Source organism: Schistocerca piceifrons, chromosome 5, assembly GCF_021461385.2.
Source record: "Schistocerca piceifrons isolate TAMUIC-IGC-003096 chromosome 5, iqSchPice1.1, whole genome shotgun sequence".
Taxonomy (NCBI): Eukaryota; Metazoa; Arthropoda; class Insecta; order Orthoptera; family Acrididae; genus Schistocerca; species Schistocerca piceifrons.
Genome location: NC_060142.1, coordinates 293,733,407 through 293,747,274, shown reverse-complemented (window position 1 = coordinate 293,747,274; position 13,868 = coordinate 293,733,407). Strand labels below are relative to the sequence as shown.

Sequence of the window (13,868 nt, the reverse complement as noted above, 5' to 3'; positions counted from 1 at the left end):
ACTTAGGAGTGGCTTGCGCACAATATTGGAAACCTGTAACTGAGAGGTCAGGCAAGAATTACTATCCCAGCTGTTGCCTAGTTAGAATCCAATGCTGTATTAACTGTGCCACATAACCCACGAAAACTATTAAATATGTGATTTGAGATAAAGAAGAGATTCCTGTCTAACTGGAAATTCAGAAATAAAGATCGCAATTGTAGATTCATTCGCTCAATAAAATGAATGAAGAACTTCAGGGTACACAAACTTGAGAATTAAACCCATCCAAAATTTGAGAAATAAAAGCCATTCACTCCCTGAAACTCCATTTCAAGAACTGAATTCTCTATAACAGTTTCACCATCACAGCCAAGTGACTTTCGAAACTTCCTTTTAGTCACTCATATGGAACCAGGTGACAAAATATTGACATTTTCTTTCATTGTGACCACCATAGATGAATTACCATGGAATGTGACACAATGGATACCATAATAAGTTAAACACAAACAGTATACCTCCCAGTCTGTCAATATTTTTATTCCATAAGACCATATCCAACCATGAATGGCATTGGTCAAGTTGCTAACTTTCTCTCTCTGTTTTATTGGGTACTTTTAATGACTTCTACCAAATATATGTTTGTAAGTTCGTAAAATGATTGTGATACTTGGCAGGGAGTAAATTTCTTAAAATTCCGAAAGAGAAACTGTGCATAGTCCCTCTTGCAACATCATGTAGACTTTTCTATCTGGTATGCTATTAGTCACAAGATCACCAGATACGGGTGTTACCAGCCATGTAAAGGCTTCGTCACCACCAGAACCGTAAGTAACGCAAAAATTTAATGACACCGAATACTTTCACTGTGGTGAATTTGTTTAACGTCAAATATTTTCGTGACATTAATGCAGTCTCTTTGTACAGTGTCGTATCTGATATCACTTGAGTTTCCGCTATTGCAAGACAGAGTTCTAACTCCCCGGATGAAGTTCACAAACATCCTATAGAAATTACACTAGAAAGAACCTTAACTTTTCCCAAAGTCGGAGCTGAAGAGATGGAATGAAAACACGCGCTCAAGTAGCACGTTCCAGAATTGGTCGTCTTATTTTGAAACAATGTTCCATTATAACTTTAATTTTGCTGTATGAGAGCGCAAGACGAATCGTACAGTAAGCTTACGTTCACATTTATTCAAAGAGGTGTCCTGTAAAATTAAAAGCGAAACAGAAGAGGGAAGCGAAGTTAGCTGCGTTTCCATCAGCTGGGCAATCCTTGTCGACGCCACTTGACTTGCAGTAGAGCGCATTCGAACCGCGGCCTTCGGACTGCTGCCGTGACGTAAGATAACGACCGGCCGTTACGTCACACCTCACGTCTCCCGACACGTGATGCCCTTGGCAAGCAGTCGCCGTGACCTTGCTTCAACTTATCCCTGTTGGGCTGAACATGATTGTTGTGCCCATTCAGGCTCCCGAAGCGTGCGTCATCGAATTCCTTGGTTGCCGCGCTTATTTGCTATCCACAGAGGTCATGCATAATCATTTAACGCCTGAACATCACTCACTTGAGACCTCATGACAGATCTTGGCTAAACTGTTATTAGCCTACGTATTTATTTTTAACAAACACCAGAGAGAGAGAGAGAGAGAGAGAGAGAGAGAGAGAGAGAGAGAGAATCTTATACATTGTCGAAAGTATTTTCATAACATCCTTCATAATACATAACACTTGTTGCATCGAAAAGGGGAAGAGAACACCTGCTTACTAATGCACAGAGGACACCTGCTTACTAATGCACAAACTTAACGCAGACCACAGTTTATACACTCGGTCAGTAACCGTCGTTGTTAGATCATGACTGTTACCCCAAGTACTATCAGCATCGTTAACATGATGCGCACGATCCCGTAATATTTTTGCATAATAATCGGCCACACGTCACTTCTGAGCGATGATGATGATGATGATAATAACATACTAGCCCTTACCTATCAGTTGCTGTATTCTGTGGGGGCGGTCAGCAGAAGCGTTCAGCAAGCTTATCACTCGTGACCTTGGCAGTTGCTCGGGAGTGGGGGCCGAATACAAGAGATGATGAGCGAAGTGATTCCATCATGCTCGGGGCGGAAGGGAAATCGATCAAGTGAGATTACGAATGAACTGCGATGGAAACTGTACGTATGATATGTGCACGTTTAATGAATACTTTGTTTTAATTTTGATATTTGCATTTTCTCCCAATTCCGCTTACGAACTTAGTATCAGAAAATAACCACACTTTTCGTTCTTTGTGCATGTGCCTCGAAGCTTACTTTTTTTGCGCGCTACAGTCATACTCTATTATTTCGCGAGTTTGTAAGCGAGGAGATTACATTCTTTAAAATATTTTTTTAACGAATTTCTTCAGCGCCACAGGGCTAGTATTGCAGTCAGCCATGAACTTAAATTAAAAGCAGTTGTAAGAAACATTCGTTCTGTCGAATACGGCACCGTATTTCGATCTCTCACCACTTCAAATGAAAGGAGCCATTTTTTTCTAAACTGGAGGACAAGAAAATTGCCAAGACGAAAATATTATGGTTTATTAAGGTTGCCAGACGTTCCGATTTTCCGGGACAGTCCCGGTTTCAGGTTAAGGAAATCTATGTACCGAAAAATACTTCGGGGCGGCAGTTTGTCCCGGATTTCGAATTTCAGATAATTATTTTCGTACACTGTATTTTTTTCCAAATTCTTGCATGGACCTATATTTCAACTTCGGTTGTTAAGCAAGATAACTAAAGTTTTTATCACGGTTGACAGGAGTTCCTGAAGGAGTATTCTTGAGCGGTAAAATCACTGAAGTGTTTGTTTTCAATGGAAGTGTTCATTCCAAGAAAAATATTCAGATGAATGGCTCGCCATAAAATGAAGTGACTAGGAAGTAGAATGTGGAAGTTATGATGCGTTTCTATGGCACACGGGAGGAGAGCTGACATTAAGGATCATTAAGCAGCGGAAAGCATAATCACACTTGTACTCTGTAAGCATTTAAAAACGGATAGTTATTTTGTTTCATATTCATTTAAATAGGGCAAATTAGTAACAGCAACGGAATTAGCAACGCGCTATTATACCGTTAAACATCAAATGTCTTTTGAATCAGTGGACAGTACTAGGCTAAGCTTCAAACTTTTTTTAATGATTCCAAAGCACCAAAAACTGTGACGTTGGGCAGAACAAAATCAACAGCAATAGTGAAATCAGTGTTACCGGGTGACAGTCAAACAAATACGTGATGATTATCACAATACCGAGAAAATATTTCCATTAATTAATTTACTTTTGAAGCTTAAGAGAAGTTCCCTGGTTTGCCCCAGTTTCTGCTCCCCAAATTATGTCCATTTTCAGTCAGTGTAAGAGGAATGTCCAGGTTGGACGTACAGAAATTTTCGCAACTCTATCCCATGAAGGCCTCAAGTTGGTACTTGGTGGGCAGTTGAGCTGCTGTTCAGAAAATACATGACGTGTGAAAATAAACTTCTGCATACCTAGTTCAAATGGTTGTACGACTGAACATAGAAAACTCCAGAAAACGGTAACATGGACTTGGGCACCTCGTTCATAGGACATAAAATTACGTACACTTCTAAATAAGCTTAACAACGGTAGCTTAACATTATCACATCTGGAACTAACCCCGATTATTCCAGATCTGTACGGTAGTATGTACCACTCGACTAAACTTCCCTAGTAAGTCCTCCTTCCTCGTATATAGTACTGTGACAAACAGCGCTCAGTTAGATGAAAACGTAGGCTTCCGCGGCCGTTGTCACAGTTAACAAAACTCGAGGCCGTATTGTCATTTAGAAAATTCCGACGTTTCGGCGACCGTTGCAAGGCGCTTTCTTCAGGTTCTAGGCGCTACAGTCTGGAACCGAGCGACCGCTACGGTCGCAGGTTCGAATCCTGCCTCTGGCATGGCTGTGTGTGATGTCCTTAGATTAGTTAGGTTTAATTAGTTCTAAGTTCTAGGCGACTGATGACCTCAGAAGATAAGTCGCATAGTGCTCAGAGCCATTTGAGCCTTCTTCAGGGTGTATTGCAGTTAGCAATTACCGACAGCCCTCTGTTGTCAATGAATTGTAGGAGCACAGTGAGAACTCGCTGTCTGATGTCTGTCGCCCGCTCCTGCCCCACTGTACCACCTTCCAGCTGCTTATCGCCTGCTCTTCTCCACTGCACCTCGTAACTGCGATTGTGTGACTGCTGCGACCAACTTACGGTAGGACTGAAGGCTTACGGCACCCCTCTCTACTTCAGTTGTCCTATAGTCAATCCGGCTCGTTCTCCAGAATAAGGCAAAAAAAAAATGATTAGTCCATAAAATTTCGGGCGAACTGGCAGATATCTGCAACGCCAACTGGACCCACAACGCATGTGCCGGCGCCGTCTTAAATATTGTGAGCTCAGAGTATCCTCACAAGTATTCACGTATAGATGATCAGAAGACAGCGCCGAAATATCGTGGCAGCAAGTTGCAGATTTCCAGAATTTTCGCCGAAATTTTATGGAAAAATCTGCAAGCAAGGAAAGTATTAAATCTCACACAAAATGATTTCTCATGTAATTAGTTTGTAATTATTAATGATCATTCTTACGTATTTTACACTTTTTCCGCCCCAGAAAGCTGTCCGTACTAAAGATTTTTTACGCTGTTTAACACATCCAGCATATGGCAATCTCTGTAGTTACACTTCGGTTAAGTGCGCACCAACTATCTGCGATAAATGGCACAGTTGTACAAGGACGTTGAAAAACGCTGCATACGATACACAACTTCATAAAAATTCGTGACAAAATCTGTCAATCCACACTCCGTTACTCACCGCGCATCGCGAATTAATGACCGGATTTTTGGTACCTGTTTCAAGGAACAAATCTTTTAACTGTCGAATAATGACACGGTAGAGACTACACTGTATTTTCTTACTTCCTCAAAGCTGTGCGTTATTAATGAGAGGAAATTGATTTGTTGAACTACTTATACTTGCGCAGGTTTCACTATATTTAACAGTTGTGATCAGTCAACTATAAGAGAGTTTAGTACGAAGCATGGCTCTAGTAAAGACGACCCATCGTTAAAACTGCGCTTACTCGGCAGGATATCGGATCAATCTTTACCGTATTTACATAAGTGTGGTAGTTATGTCGACAGGCCCTTCGAGTAACTCCCTTAAACGACGTCGCGGCGAGCTGCTAACGTGCCAGCACAAGAAATATTTATTTTTGTATGAGACATAGTTAATTAATTCTTCCCTCAAACGAAATCTTTATGCTAAGGGCGTATATGCATTTATATCGGTATACCTGGTCTCCAACGGGTGTAGTTTACTTATTGTTGGCGAAAGAAAGACAATCCCCGTCTTTCATATCTTTTGTCATGCTGTAACTGTAAGTGAAGCCTCGGCTTTACGGCATATTGTGCCGCAGCAAGTATATGAGCCGCAACATTAGCTTATGGGATGAAATACTATTCACCCCCCCCCCCCCCCCGCCTTAAATGGGCACACTGATTGATCCTTGCTCGTAATTCCCCGACACTGATCGTTTTGCTGTGCTGTGGAACGGGTACCACGCTGATGCAAGTCACAGTAGAGCAGTGGTATGTTTGTGCCAGCCGGTTGTATGAAATCATCGCACACTGAGATGGGTCGCGTGGAGACGTAAAAGAATGGCAGACACCCTATTGTGTATCGACTTGCCCATAACCACACACTGAACTCCGTTGCCCAAACCGATGCAGATTGTCCAACTCATCTACAAGGAAGAGTATGGCCGTCGCAGCTGTGCCATAGGGCGTAAGAACAGTGGTCGAAAAACGATCAAAACAGAGTGTCACATCAGTTTCAAACCCAACAGAATTCGTGGCTGTTAGTGAATGCAGATCTACCTAAATACCGCGAAGAAAACATTTCGTGGCTGGTTCCTCGTAAAAGACCGCTCTCACGGAGGCACGTAATACTGCGCTTTTCCAATGGGCCAAACAACAAAGAAGCTGCACATTAGCTAACGAGGCGTTTACGGTCACCTGCCAAGTCGCGATTTTGCCTCTTTTTCGATGTGTTTAGCCCGCAATGCGTAGAGGGTGTCGCTCGAGCAACAAGTGGTTTTGCCATGCTTTGGGACTGTTTTCGTGCCATGACTAGCGCTCTCTCTGCACCCTCTCTTCCTCTTCGAATTGAGGCAAATGTGAAGGCTAGGCCCCGTGGGAGTGACTATGCTTTTCTGCACAGTCTGTCCCAACATCTTCGAGGGAACAAACTTCAAAATTATGTTCACTGCGTATACCGAACGTTCATCAACTCAAAAGCCAGGAAACACAGAGGTCTTGGGATACGGGTGGTATGTATGTATGTCTATTAGCCGTAATTCCAGCTGTGCATCAGTATTTCTTCACCGAAATGTCAATACATTGTCCAAAATCGCACCACCGATGGAAGCAGAGATTTTCATCATCTTCTTCTTCTTTCAGAAAGTACCGAGGTTCAAAACTCTCAGAACTGTTTACTCACTCTGCAGGGAAAAAGACAAAATAAAACGGAAGTGCTCACCTCCTTCGTCCATGGACCCTTGACGAGCTCCGGATTGACGACTTTCTGCCAGCGCTGCTGGCACTGCACGTCCGACCGGTCAGGGAAATGTTTCGCGATTATCTCCCAGCGCTCACTGTACACTTCCACCAGCTGCTTCAGCCGGGAATCCTGGAACATAAGGCACCACGCTACTGTTTAACACACGTTATGTATAACACAATGGTTCACAGATCAGAGGGCGGAAGACGGCCGCAGAAATTCTTTCGACATAGGGGAAGGAACTGGGGTGGGCAATAAACGTAAGTCGGAATTGCACACGTAAAGTTATGTAGAACTGAAGCCAGAAATAATTCTTATAACACACATATACAATCTCAAAATATTTAGAATAAATATGATGAATTTCTTCAAATAATGATTGCGAAGCAAATTAGCAAATAAAATTATGTACATGGCGAAACTGCAGACACGCAGTACCCTCACAATTAAGTTACTTCTGCATAAACATGGTCCCCCAACTGCTTTGTGCAGCAATACGAGAATATTTAACGTTAAAGGATGTAACTGCAAGGGCTGTATTGTTACTGGACAATGCACCATCGCATCCGAATGAACTTGTTCTGAAACTGGATGATGCTATGATATTTGTAAAATATTTACCTCCTAATGTGAGCCTTAATTCTGCCAATGGATCAGGGTGTCATTGCTGCCATGAAGAAAATGTATAGAGGAAATCTGACATAAAAGCTTATTGATGAGGGGAGCAATCATTAAACACTTTGAAAACAACTGACTGTACCACACGCAATTTATGAAGTGTCGAAGGCGTGGTGCAACATAGAACAATCGACTGTAACCAAGTATTGGAAAAACATTAACCCTGAAATTGATGAAATTAGTGATTCCGATGGCGGAGAAGACTGCCCACTAGCAACATTAACTGTTGTTTTGGAAACTACTGCAGGTTGTGAAACTGTTACAAATAAAATATTTCTCAATGGACCGCACAGAGCCGGGTCATGATATGTTGAGTGACTATGCTATTTTTCAGCAACTACCTGAGGAAAAGCCGAGCAGGTGAATGACAGTGATGAAGATAACATTCCTCTAATTCCAGAAACAGGAATCAGTCATACGTCATTTTTTGTTTTTGAGCAACTCAAACTTCACCGTGTTCTTTCATTGCGGGTTATTCGCGGTTTTCTAGTTCCATACCGCGGATAAGCGACAGTAAATTGCACTTGAAATCATTCTCGTTGCACGTAAGTACTACCTCTTTGAAACAAACTTACAAAACTTTCAGTAACTTACAAGCTGTGTCTATATATCTTTTTAATTCTTTTTTTCTCCTCTGAGGGTGGCTCCATTAATTTATACACAATAGTGGATTTCTGTTACACGTAACATCGAGAACACATCCGACACGTTTCACATACCAGTGGCTCTTGTCGAACAAGATGTGAGGATCATTCTCTAGTGATCCCTTTTTGTCCTCATACATAGCCCAAAACTGCGTTTACCTACGATTTTATTGGTATATATTACGCTGGAGAATTCGCGAAGACAACAGCTTTCACCAAGCATTAATGTATCTCAAACGTGCCAACAGATAGCTCGGGTGTCTACTCAAAGCAAACATACTCCGCTTACACGCCACTGAAACATGAGTAACATAATAATTTGGCCACCTGTAACTTCGACTCTGTCGACGAAAATGTACTGTTTCGTCAATACCTTGTTATTTATGTCAAAGAAAAAGTAGACTCTGCTTCGCCATGACTTCGAAATGATGGTTTACACACATACTAAAAAAACTTATCCGTGTCTCACGTAAGCAAATTCGAACACTGAAAACGCAAACTCTAACGTGGAAGAAGCAAATCCTTTAGAAAGTTATCGACAACTGAAAATGCTGAACACTGCATGAAGACTGCTGAGAGCATCTAAAAGCAGTCGCCTCAACTATTGCACCTAATTCCTATTCCCACTACTAGAATAACCAACCAAGAGGATACTGGATGGAACTTAGGCACAATACTTTGCACACAGGGCCTTAATTTTATGACCAAATCACAGCCTACATCATATATCTTTTACTATTACGATTGGAATTAGGTCATTTTCAGATTATAAAACATTAAATAGCCTGCACCAGCTGATGCTGGTGATAGCAAACATCCTCTCCATATTTTACATGTGAAGATCGCCTAATTTGGGCGAAACTGGATGTATCAATCAAAAATACGTGATGTGAACTGTTCTTCTTTCACAGACGTATAAAACAGTTTATTTTCTCCTGGCGACACAATGCCGCCTTGCAAACTTCAAATTTGTTTTGTAAACATCCCCCAGGCTGTGGGTAAGCCAAGTCTCCGCTGTATTCTTTCTTCCAGGAGTGTTAGTCTTGCAAGTTTAGTAGGAGACATTCTGTGAAATTTGGAAGGTAGGAGACGAGACACTGATGGAGGTAAGAGCAGTGAGGACGAGTCGTGAGTCATGGTTGGGTAGCTCATTCGGTAGAAGCACTTGCCCGCGAAAGGCAAAGGTCCCAATTCGCGTCTCGGTCAGGCACAAAGTTTTAATCTGCCAGGAAGTTTCAAATTTGTTTTTTATAGGAGGTAGTTCGCATGCCGCTCTTCTGGTTGGGTTTTCACGAGCCTTGAAGACAAGGCTACTCCATTCCGAGTCTTGCTCCTCCACGGCTGAGAGCAGTATCCGTCCAATGCTGGTACACACTACTATTCGTATCAAACTTCACCAGAGCCCGATTAGCAGCCACTTTTGAGCGTTCCTGCGATCCACAAAGTCCCCACACTGAATGATACGGAGAAACAGTGTGATTAACCCCGAAGAATACCTAAATTATGGCGAGAGATAGTTGCTCTTTACGGAATGAGTTTAGAGAGTGAACTGGTAACAAGGACTAAAGACAAAAACAGACTTCTTTGTGCGGAAACTGTAAGCGATAGAGTGTTTCCATTATTTATTTTAGTGCAACTGAGGAAGATGGGAAAACGGCAACGAGGTATATGAACGGGGCAAAAATGCGTTTCCCAAGCATAAGAAGCCTATCTTGGAACAAAGCAATTACCAAAAAAGTTGAAAAGACGTATATGAGAGACACTATCTACCCATGTTAAGTTACGTTGCAGAAACACGGATACTGACGGAGATAGCCAAAAGCAGAATACAATAAGGGGAATAGAGTTCTTAAGGAGTGGAACTGGTGTGACTAGATTGGTAGAGAAATAAAAGAACGCTCGTGGGGTACGTAACTAAAACGAGTAGATGGAAATGTAACGGATAAGGGGAAAGGAGGAATGCAGAGGACGAGGAGAACATGGGAAGATCGAGGATGACAGAATAAAAAAAATTAAAAAAAAAAGGTTTGTTTTTCAGTGCTGAAACTGTTTAAAATGATTTCTCACATATCGTATCTGAAGAAAAACGTGTGTTTGATTTTTCAGGTTTTCTGGATTTCGGCCGGTTGATTACTTAACTCGGTGCACCTGATGCTAGCGGGAGAATGACTATTCACAATGAAAATTTTGGTAAAATAATACCTTGTAAGTTAAAAAAGGCAAAAAAAGAAAGAAAGAAAAATGTGTAAATGAAGCGTCGGGGGAACTCCGTGGGACTGATCGAGTAAGATGTTTGTTGCCTGTTACGAAGGTTGAAACGCCCCAAAACTAGCGAAATGCAGGACGACCTGCAGAGAACCTACTCGAGTCACTGACAAGCACAACGAAGACACTGACTGCTACACATTTTAGACGCAGCAGCCATGTGTGTGTGAGCTGTATGAATGTGTGTGTTTTCTACTTCGAAAGAACATCTTTTGGTGGAAAACTTGAATGTATAGCAGTCTTTTCTTTGTGCCTGTCTGTGTCTCAACCGTTCTATATACACTTTAAAAAGTTACATGTACAGACACAAACAATTACTATTTCAGAGAAACAGAATCGTATATTCACAAACTGAGGAAGCCAATAACGCGTTGGTCCACCTCTGGCACTTATGAAAGCAGTTTTCGGCTTGACATTCATTGATAGAGTTGGTTGGATGTCCTCCTAAGGAATATCGTGTCAAATTGTGTCCAACTGGCGAGTTAGATCGTCAAAATCTCGAGCTGGATGGAGGGCTTGCCCAAAATGCTCCAAACAGTCTCAATTGGGGAGAGATCCGGTGACCACGCTGTCGAAGGTAGTAGGGTTTGGCAGCCAAGAAGCCAAGGCGTATTCGGGCGGACATTATCTTGCTGAAATATAAGCCCATGATGGCTTGCCACTCAAGGGTAACAAAAGAGGGCGTAGCGTATCGTCGACGTACCGCTGTCCTGTAAGAGTGCCGCAGATTGCAATCAAAGGGGTCCTGCTATGAAAGGAAATTGCACCCCATACCATCACTTATGGCTGTCGGGCCGTATGGCGGGCGACAGTCAAGTTGGTATCGGGGCGTCTCCAGACACGTCTTCGCTGGTCATCAGGGCTCAGATCAAATCGGAACTTTTCATTGAAGGCAATCCTACTCCAGTTAATGAGATTCCATGCCGAAGACGTGCCTGGAGCCGCCCCGGACAGCGGTGGGATACCAACTTGGATGTTGCCTGCCATATGGCCCAAGAACAATGGGTGACGGTCTGGGGTGCCATTTCTTTTCATCCCTTTTGGTTGTCATCCGCGGCTCGCTCATAGTATAGCGGTACGTGGACGATATTCTACGCCCCGTTTTGTTGCCCTTCATGCCAAGCCATCCTGGGCTTACATTTCAGCAAGATAATGCCCGTCCGCTCACGAAGAGTTTCTACTGCTTGCCTTCGTGATTGTCAAACCATACCATTGCAGCGTGGTCGCTGGATCTCTCTCCAACTGAGAACGTTTGGTGCGTTATCGGCAGGGCCCTTCAACCAGCTCGAGATTTTCACGACCTAACGCAGCATTTGTACAGAACTTGGCACGATATGCCCCAGAACATCCAATAATCCCTCCATCAACGACAAGCCGAATAACAGCTCGCCCACGAGCCAGATGTGTACCAACGCTTTATTGACTTGCTCAATCTGTGAAGCTATTTATCTTGAATAAATCATCCAACATGTGCATCATGTCTATTTCCGTCCCAATCGGATAATTCTTTCGTGGTGTTCGCTTTTTTTCCCTTGGAGTGCATATAATTCACAAATTCTGACGTTGGATAATGAAGGACATGACCACACGGCGGGTAATAAAATGGGGGAGAGCCGTGAAGCGCGATTCCCCATCCGCCATCTGTGCACCTTGGAGCGCTCGTGCTAGCAGCGCCCCGCCGCTCTCACGGCTCCAAAGCAAGGCAGGTACAGGTCCCATCGGACACAATGGCTGGCAGCTCTGCCCGACGGGCAGGTAACCAGCGCCCTGGAAATTGTGTCGCGATAGCAACTGGATTTATCCCCATCCCCCCACCCCTTAGGCTCGTGAATCGAACCAGGACCGGAAAGGGTACGCACATCCTATACTCTATACATATGTATGTTTCCACCCTTCCTTCCGTCCTTCCTAATTCGCTTACATACAGCTACAGGGGTGTCCAGGGGTCAGATTTCAAAAGGGTCGCTGAAATGTTACAAGGGCCCGATTGCACAGTTCGCATCCGTCCAGTAGTTTAGTAAATAGCAATTGCATGCACGGTTTGCTTCAATTTGTCTGAAAAAATTCCAATTTCAAATGCACTACTAACACTTGCCATGTGCGCCAAAATCACTGGAGGTAGACTGAGTCCAAGACTAATACTAGTTATGGGACTAGACGCATTCTTGTTTAGTTTAATTGTATCTCGATGTATCTTCTATTTCATAACCTCTCCTACAGTATGGTTGGAGTTTTCTAAGTCACTCAGAATTGTAAGTGGGCTCGACAAAACATTGCGACAGGACTACCTGACATTTGTTTTTCAATATAGTCAGAGTTTATTTCAGTTACTGTCTATTACTGATCCGTAGATTTCTCTCTGCCCCCTTTATTTAACTTCATCAATTTCGGCAACTAAAGACTAATATCTCCACATTCCAGAAACAGAAGATTAACAGGTGAGTGCAACTTTCTGTCTGATAGGGAAACAGTAGTGGTACATTCCTCGAATCTATCCAGTCATTACAAACGTAACGACAGACAAGTTACCATATCTGCTCCGTCACTGAATGACTGGGAACGAGTGGTCTGGACTGATGACTCGTGCTGGATCCTGTGGCAATCCGATGGAAGGTTTTATATTTGTTGAATTCATGGAGAATATCACGTCATATAATGTGTAGTGGTTGGTTGGTTGATCTGGGAGAGGGGACCAAACATTGAGGTTATCAGTCCCTTCGGATTAGCGAAGGATGGGCAAGGAAGTCGGCCGGGCCCTTTCAAAGGAACCATACTAGCACCTCCCTGAAGCGATTTAGGGAAAACACGGAAGACTCAAATCAGGATGGCCGGATGCGGGTTTGAACCGTCGTCCTCCAGAATGTGCATGTGTAGTGTCAATAGCGAAGTACAGAGGAAGTGGTGTTACGGTACAGCAGTGTTTTTGGTTGTTAGGTTGTGGTCCCGTTAGTGCACTTAAAGAACGCTCAATACGGAAGGATGTGAATACATTCTACATCATTTAGTGCGTACAGCAAAGGTAAAGTTCACAGTTTAGAGTCATGATCGTTTTTATCAGCACCGTATCAATAAAGCAGTATCACTGGGGCATTGGTGGACAGTAAAAATTCCTGACATGGACTGGTTTGCCAAAGTCCCGACTTGAACTCAATGGAACATCTTTGAGATGAAATAGAAAGCCGACTTCGCTCCAGACAGAGAAAGAATGGTCTTCCATTCCTCCACAGATCCCGGCACCGCACTAAGTGTCCAGCAGAGTTTAATCCGTGATAAAGGCGAAGAGTGGACATCCTTACTAATAAGTGTCAGGAACTATCTTGGTCAGAGTGTAGTGGTCCCTCAATGTACCATATTATTACAAACAACTTTTGGTGGTTTCGCAATGCCACTCTTTAATTCACCGTTATCTTCTCTGACCACTAACAGGATCTGCGCTTGACCAATATTCAACACGTTACCGTGCTGGTTAATCTTGCTTCATTCAGTATAAGACAATGTGAGGTCAAATCGCGCCTCTCAAATCAAATGAAGCAGCCAGTGTTAAAGCAATTATTCTAACAGTTTTCTCTAAATCTGTTAAAAGGGAAATACATAATGACGACAGGAAAAAAATATAACTACTTCCTGAAAAGAGCAACATTAAAAATGACTTATCGAAACCCATACATCAGCGGTTTCA

At 42.9% G+C, this 13,868-nt stretch overlaps 1 protein-coding gene across 1 annotated transcript in view; it reads right to left on the bottom strand.

Moving 5' to 3' along the window:
• Nucleotides 1–13,868, bottom strand: part of LOC124798952 (myb-related protein A) — a 71,664-nt gene that overhangs the window by 39,692 nt on the left and 18,104 nt on the right. The window contains exon 3 of the mRNA XM_047262485.1: nucleotides 6,582–6,731. Coding sequence (XP_047118441.1) covers nucleotides 6,582–6,731 — 150 coding nt within the window. The remainder of the gene's footprint in view (nucleotides 1–6,581; nucleotides 6,732–13,868) is intronic.